The sequence below is a fragment of the Gossypium hirsutum genome, chromosome A10 (assembly GCF_007990345.1).
Source record: "Gossypium hirsutum isolate 1008001.06 chromosome A10, Gossypium_hirsutum_v2.1, whole genome shotgun sequence".
NCBI lineage: Eukaryota > Viridiplantae > Streptophyta > Magnoliopsida > Malvales > Malvaceae > Gossypium > Gossypium hirsutum.
In genome coordinates, this window is record NC_053433.1 from 5554156 (window position 1) to 5562352 (window position 8197).

The 8197-nt window shown below is 31.1% G+C and overlaps 1 protein-coding gene across 2 annotated transcripts; it reads right to left on the reverse strand.

Moving 5' to 3' along the window:
- Positions 1-4095: 4095 nt before the first annotated feature.
- Positions 4096-7860, reverse strand: LOC107897445 (PHD finger protein ALFIN-LIKE 3). Of its 2 annotated transcripts, none has more exons than XM_016822905.2 (5): positions 7371-7860; positions 6352-6384; positions 5449-5677; positions 4829-4967; positions 4096-4633 (listed from the first exon to the last, which is right to left on the reverse strand). In XM_016822905.2, exons 1-5 carry the CDS (start codon positions 7468-7470, stop codon positions 4373-4375), a joined length of 762 nt encoding a protein of 253 aa, XP_016678394.2. In that variant the 5' UTR covers positions 7471-7860; the 3' UTR covers positions 4096-4372. The 2 variants fall into 2 exon arrangements, with proteins under 2 accessions (XP_016678394.2, XP_040935608.1); XM_041079674.1 differs by having other exon boundaries at positions 4096-4621; positions 7371-7676.
- Between the last annotated feature and the right edge of the window lie 337 nt (positions 7861-8197).

Consider the following 8197-nt stretch of genomic DNA (forward strand, 5'->3'; position numbering starts at 1 on the left):
TAAAAATTAGCCCTTCAACATAAAACTTATGAATTACTTTACAATCCAATCCTTATTTCATTTCTAACTTGAATTTCTATCAATTAAACCCTTATTTCATCATTTTACTCAACATGAACATTATCTAGAAATCTAATAACTTTCAAAATATCAACTTAATTTTATCAAAATCTTGTTCCAAAGCTTCTAAAACATCAAAATTAAGTAAAAAGGGCTAAATTGACTAGGGCTAAATTGACTCACCTATTAAACTTCCAAGCTTCACACCTTTAATTTTCCCTTTTCTTCTTTCTTTTCTCTTTTTCTTTTTTTCCTTCCCCTGCTCTCTGTTTCGTTTGCTTTGTTTCTTCCTTCTATTCTCTTTCTTTTTCTTTTTTCTTTATATATATATATACACACATGTATTTATATTTAAATAGTAAGTATTATTTATTTATTCATGTGTATATTATTAATACATTTGTATCCATTTATAAGCATACATTTATCATTATTTAATATATTTATCATATCAAATCTTATAATATATTTATTTAATTAATAAATATCTTTTATAAAATAATAAATATCTATTTAATATCTAATAAATGTTTTACAAACGTATGTATTTTATCCATACACTTGTATATTTTATTTACTATACATTTGTCTTTGTACTAATTTATTTATCATATAAATATCTTATAATATAATTATAATAAATTAATTTAATATCATTTATTAATAAATATATATATTTTATAATTTGAAATCTAAGTAAAAATCTTAAATTTTTACTTTATATGCCGCCTCACTTATGCTAAATGGCTTAATTGCCATTTTGGTCCTTTTTATTTTCTTTTAATCTATAATTAAACTTTCACACTTTATTCAATTTAATCCTTTTATCAATTATCCTTAATTATGCTAAATTCACTTAATTAAACTCTAATTAATCACTCAATTAACTTTTTAAATATTTTTTATAATTATTTACGGATCCATTTTTCAGTAACGGAGACTCAAAAATACACTTTTTCCGATAACCATAAAATTTGGGTTATTACATTCCCTTTTGTAAACCTCAACGGAGACATTTTCCACATGTTATCATCAATATGCATTTCTATGATATTTCATGCCAATAATAAATGCAATCATCAAGTATTCATAAATCATACAATTATGCATATTAAGGGTTTACTTTAAGTTATCCGAACTTACCTGGTATTCTTTTCGGGGTTGTGTTTCGGTTATTCCGAAACCTTGCGTTTACCACGATCGACCTCCGGAATTTGTTCCTCGAGATCTATAACAAAAAAATTAATTCATTAATACCCCACATTATACATCACAAGTCTAATTCTCACCCCCGGTTCAAATGACCATTTTGCCTCTAACTCTTCACATTTTTACGATTTAGTCCCTCGGCGCATATAATGAATCACATGAAATTTCTATCTTACCCAAGCCTAGCCGAACACTTTTCCTACTTATGGTAGCCTAAATTTTTCATTATTTCCTCATTTCTACCACACATTTCATAAATTTTGCAAAATGGTCCCTATAAGGGCTTTTTTATGAAAACTACCTTGAAGAAGATGTTTAGTACACATCAAACTTTCATATCCCTCCATAAACCATTAAAATACATATAGCTCATGCATGGGTAAATTTTTAAATATAAACCCTAGCATGAAATATGGGTAGAAATGGAAAAAAAAACAAGCTATCCGGATTTCAAAATTACAAAGAATATTAAAAACGGGGCTTGGGAGCACTTACTATTAAGCTTGAAAATTGAAGAGACCCTAGCTATGGTGTCCTCCAAATTTCGACAACTATGGGAAGAAAATGAGCATATTTTTGCTCCATTTTTCCCTTTTTATTTCATTAAAATGCCTAATGACCAAAATGCCCTTCCTTAATAACTTTTTAAAATTTTCCATGCATGCCCATTTTTGTCCAAAAACTTAAAATTTGGGAAAATTTCTCTCCAAGACCTTATTATTCATAATTTAAAGCAATTTCATACAAATTGCTTCTAGAATCCAAGTTTTGAAATTTATTCAATTTAGTCCTTAATTTCAAATTAGACATCTTATACTTAGAATTTCTTCATGAAACTTTAACACATGCATATATTCGCATTCTAGGCCTCATAATAATCATAAAATAATATTTTGGTGTCAAATTTTTGGTCCCGAAACTACTATTCCGACTAGGCCCTATTTCAAGATGTTACAGATCCCATTAGTCACCTCAACGAAAGGGAAATCAATGAGTTCTGCGGGACTATAATTAAGATAAGGAAAGAGTCTACCATGAACTAAATAAGTTTAGAATAACCTCCAAGAGTTTTTAGGAGAGTAAGCCGAAAGGCTGCTTTAATAGGCCATAATGGTGGGAAGAAGAAATCCACATTGAGGATAAGTGGATAGAAAAAAGTGAATAAGAGAAGGATAAAGTTCACAGAGGTGGCGAGACATTCAAAGAATCTATCAAGGCCAAACAAATGCTGAGAGAATGATCGGAAGGAAATCGTTTAACGATCTATCTGCCAATGGATGGGATTGGGAATAAGATAAAGTCCACTAAAATGGTTTAAGAGAAATGTTTCAACGAGCAGGGAGTTGTTGTATCTTTTATTATTTATTTGAAACCAGGCAAGGTAAGGTATGTTTTAAACTTACATGGTTTGACATATGTTATGCAGGAACTGCGGAATGAAGAACTCGTGGAAGGGGCTAAGCCAGATCGTGTGGAATCAATGATTTATCGTTAAAATAGAGTCATACACATAGGAAGGGGGATACCTTTAGGAACTTCGCCAATGGGGCGATCATGTTGTATTTGTTTAAATTCCTCAGAGTCCGGAGTTAAAACAATGAACTTTGTATTAAATTTAGACTCTTTTGTAAGTTATTATAAATAGGTAATACAATTTGTTTTTAACTTAGTGAGGTCTTAGTTTAATCGATAGCCCAGTTTTGTTGTGACGCTCGCACCCGGATCTGACAAACTGGTCAAATAGGGGTGTTCCAGACTTAGATTAAATTATAAAGTGTTAGGTTAAAAGTCCAAGAAACACATATAATTGGATGTGCTGCCCCTTCTAGTTAGACTAGAAGATTATTTTTCTATTATATAAATATTATTTGTATTTACTAATTCAACCAAGATTCTCTTATTTCTCCATATAAACAAATGACACTGGTAGAGCTATTTAGATGCCTTTTATACAACTGGTAGAAAATTTATTTTCTATATATAAACTTTATTGCCTGAGAATCACATTTTTGTCCCTTTTTATCGAGAGATAATAGTGAAAAATATTGTTCGTTGAAAGCTGAGGATTTGTCTCGCTCAAAACACAAGTACTTTTCAAAAAAACAAGATATTGCTATAAATATCAACAAACAACTCAGTTTTCAAAGTTTTTAATTTTAATTTTAATATAATTTTTTACATAAAGTTTAATCGGCTAATATCAATTATCATATTTTTAAAATTAAACTTATATTATGTTTTAATTTTTAACCATATTATCAATTAAACATTACAAATTTAAAAAAAAATTGCTTTTTGAAATAAAGATTGAATTATCTTAATCTTAGATGGTTTGCAAATATATAAAAATTATTTTAATTAAATATTGCTAATATTGGTTAATATTTCTAATGCTGCATTGATTATTTTCAAGATAGACTATGAGATAAAAACTAGTAATAAGGAAATATCTGAACTATTTATTTTTTTAAAAGAATTTATATCGAACGTATTGTTCTTAGTAACAGTGAATCAAATTACCATATTAAAAAATAATTATTATATATTTAATGATTTTTAAAAATAAATTATATTATTATTTTTTAGTGATTTTTCACTATGACCTAAATTAAGCATGTGCATATTTAAAATTTACTTTGATAAAATTACCATATGAGTAGGTGGGATTGAGTTAAGTCATCTTCCTTAACTTTAATGACCATTTTGCAGGGAGAGAAGTTCCATATTTAGGAAAAATAAATAGCAGGAAACGTGAATGTTTGTGAGCAGAGCACACCTCCATCATCAGATAAATAATGAAGCTAACATTAGTCAGCTTGGAAAAGATTAAAACCTTAAAAACATAACACAGTTTCAAATTCAATTCCCTATTCAAAATAAAGATATTTCCCAATGCTTCACAAGGGAATTTAATCATACACTGAACTACAATAAATAGCATTTGAAAACACAGATTTCCTACCATCAACCAAAGCCACCAATTCATATGCTGCACTATTCTAATTCATACAAGACACAAACTAATACCACAGTTAGCAGACTACACCAAGACTAAAAGTACAAATAGACAGAGAGAGAGAGAGAGTACATTTTTACGACATCATCAAGGGCGAGCTCTCTTGTTGCTGCACGACGGGCATTTGTACTGCTTAATGTGCTCGGCTCTAGCTGGAGTGATCTTCACACACTTCCCATGGAACCACTTCTCACATGCATCACAACAAATCCAGAACTCATCTGAGGCATAGTTCTCACCACAAGCCCCACACAAGGTCTCTCCATGCTCGTCTTCGTCTTCCTCGTCCAACCCTTGCTCTTCGTCTTTCGGCTGTGATGCTTTTGAATGCTTCGCCTGAGATTCCCGCTGATCAGAACAAAACCAATAGCAAAACAAATAAATAAAGTACCAAAGATGGGAAAACTATTTTGACTACAAAACATTAATTATAATAAGCGACTTGTCACTAAGATAATCCTGGATAGCTGCCACTTATATATTCATTAAAAGTATCTATACCATACTGAACAACAAGATTTATGTACGGAAAGTCCTTTTTACCGCTTTTGAGTTGGATTTTGATTTGTTGCTACTATGATTTGAAACCAATGACTTCTCTTTTGTTTGTTTCTTGGCAACACCACCGGTTACAACTTCAAATATTGTTGGAAGATCATTAATCATGTTGAAAAGCCGTTTCCTGTATCGAAGGAGACATTTAATAATCCAATGAATGAACGGAATAAATATTGGTGAAAGATTACCTAGTGGACCCGAGCCTGCCAAAACTAAGTTACAATACAACAGAGGGATTAGACCGCAATGCCGTTAGCATTAACTACGCAAGCAATTTTAATAGCTTAAAGCCCATAATGTGCATTTAATTGGAAAGTAATATATATAACAAATTATTACTTGTTTTTCAATGTCTCAAACTAATGGCTTCCAGCTTAAGAATGACACATTGCAAGTCACACACATATGTCTCGTTCAATTGATCAAATCATAGAAAATCATTCCACTTAATCAGACAATACAGAACTCGGTTCTGTAGTCAGACAAAAAGATACGCGGAGAAAAGGAAAAGGGAAAATTGAAAAAGGCTATTGGTCAATCTCTAACTTGCTTTTTCTTCAAGTAAGAACATGCTCAAGAGTAAAATTTTGCATCAGTTAACATACCTGTCAGCTTTATCAAATCCAAATCTTGCACCAAAATAGAAGGCAACAGAAAGTAGCCATGCGTCGCTGTGGACAGCAACTAAAGATAGCCAATCCTTTTCTTGCATGCCATCTCTTGCAAAGTTAATACCCAAGGCAGGCTCTGGTAGTTCTGGAGGGACCTCTTCAGCAGGTAAATTGACTTCCCATTGTTCACTTGGGAAGCCATACAAACACAGGTTCTCTTTCTCTGCAAATAAAATAACATAGCTCATGAAGAGAACATGGATGCAAATCAAGAAACTTGCAAAAACTAGCAATAATAGCAAAGGCAGCTAGACTAAAATAATGGTTGGTCAGTAGCAAAAATGTTACCCCATACAGCCACCTTTGTTTGAATAAGAAAGAACCTACCTCTATGTAGAGTAAAATCTACAATGGACCCCACAATCAAGCACAACTAGCTTTACCATCTTCACTTTAAATTATAATTCATATTTGAATATCCAAAGTGAAAAAAAAAATGAAAAAGTACAGAGAGGAGGCTCAAGATGCAGTTCAATGAAGCAGTATTAACTACATGACCAAATGCCCAAGAGTTTGGTTCACAAATTAAGCATATCAGCACCACACTCTGCACTCCATGTATCATAAAGCAAAGGTAATAGCTATAAAGCTTTAAAGACCACTATCAGCAGGTCCTATCAAAATCCTAGAAACACATGGAGCCTCCAACAATGAAATGCATCAATTTGGTGTCGGCAGCTTGAGAGTGATACATGCCACAATTCTTAATACATTTACAAAAGATTGAGACCAACTTTATACGCATTACACCCAAAAAGAAAAGTAAAACAAAATATTTTACTTATGTCTAACAAATTAACTTCAAAGTGAAACAAACAAAAAAGAAGAAAGCTTTACCAGGATCACACTGCTGATAAAATTCTTCAACATCTGCAACATGACAGAACCAAACCTTTTAAGCGAACAAATAGATCTCATAAAGATTATTACAAACAACATAACTTAGAAATACTTTTTCTCTTCGAATGAGAATAAGACAAATTTATCAGTTTGATAAAACCAAAACAAGTAGCACTAAATTCACACATAAATTTACGTTATTTTCTGCTGAACATTTCAGAGCTGATTCAAGTGGAAAAGTGTTCAGCCTAAAATAACAATCTTAAAACCAAATGCCTATTTTTTTAATATTGTTTTGATAATAATATATACTAAATATTGGATTTTGACTAACAATGAATATTACATTTATCCTTTTCAACATTTTCCCAGTGATCATTTAATCAGATGAACCAAAAATGTAAAATTGAAAATCCAATAAAATGCAAACTCATTTATGATAAAAGTTCAATTACTTTGAGCTAAATTTGCACTAATTGATTCCAAACTAAAAGTGCAAGCATTATAATCAATTTGCTTCTTAAAGAAAAAAGAATCTCAAAATAATAATAGTAAGATATACGATTAAAAGCTTACTTTTACATTCTATTTACATTTCTAAAACCTACAATATATATTATATATTTAAGCAAGCCAATAATAGAAAAAAATATATATTCAAATTTATAGATTAAAGAACGGAAAAAAAAGAACGAAAATTGGAAGGAAAAAATTCTCTCTCCTTTACAATTTCTCGCCAACCAAACAGAACAGGAAAAAATAAAACAGCAAAAAGAACAAAGAAACACTAAAAGAATAAAACAGAAAGCAACACAACCGCGTTTTTTAAGGAAATCGAAGAACAAAAAGGATTGAAACCCAAAACAACATTTACTTTTAATTGCTAATATGATTAAAAAGATTAAAATTTTCAATATTCAAACGGAGCTGTCAAGGAGAAAGAAAAAAAAACAGTAGCTTTCAGTTTTTAAATTTGAGTGTTTTTTATTTTTCTGAGGAAACAAACAGAAGAAAACCTGTGGTGAGAGCTTTGATCATGCCAGCTCTTCGTCCTTTGAAATCCCTAAAAACTTCTTCAACTGTGCGAGGATTATACTGAGCTCCTCCTCCTTCCATTTCTCTCTTTCTCCGTTCGAAGACCCAAAAAAGAAAAAAGAAAGTTTCTTTCTTTCTTTTGCTATGAGCGAAAACGAGACGCCATTGTTTTTTTTCTATTTATATTATGTTTTTACATTAATTAATTAATTATTTGTTTTGTTTTGTTGTTTGATGGCTGCCGAGCGGAGGGGGATAGAGTGGGGGCATGGTTTCATGTTAGAGCGGATTTGAATCTGGGTTTGGTGGTCGGGTTAACTATATTTGAGAGAAGGGTGTTGAGTCCGACTGATGACGTGGAGGTTCGAGAGAGACACGTCATCTTCTGGTTTGTTTTTGAAACATTGAATAGAGAAATAAATTAGAAGGGTAAACAAAGTTCAAACAAATAAAACGCCTAAATCTCAAGGTAACTCAGTCAGCAGCAGCAGGATCTTCAAATAAATCCAACCCTACAAACAGTGGGGTTAGCCTTCAGACGAATATCCCGATAGTATGAAATAGAGACGTCAAAGTTATTTATATATCTCTTTTTTAATAATTTAATATTATATCAATATTTTTATTTTTAATTTTACTATTTGAAATAACATTTTTGTTTCATACCCTCTTATTTCTCGATCGATGCTTCCCACCATCCAATCCAATTAATTTACACATCAGCATTTATTTCTGCTTGAGATCTAAAAAATTCCATTTTCCCTATATCAATCCCAATTAAAATTGGAGAAAGCAATTGTCTGAAACT

Bases quoted from the DNA above. Each gene is read 5' to 3' on its own strand.
- LOC107897445 (XM_016822905.2), bottom strand. From the start codon at position 7,470: ATGGAAGGAGGAGGAGCTCAGTATAATCCTCGCACAGTTGAAGAAGTT. The intron at 5,678-6,351 runs GTAAAGCTTTCT...TTTTATTTGCAG, and splicing joins TTATCAGCAGTGTGATCCTG to AGAAAGAGAACCTGTGTTTG. The intron at 4,634-4,828 runs GTAAAAAGGACT...TGTTCTGATCAG, and splicing joins CAAAATCCAACTCAAAAGCG to CGGGAATCTCAGGCGAAGCA.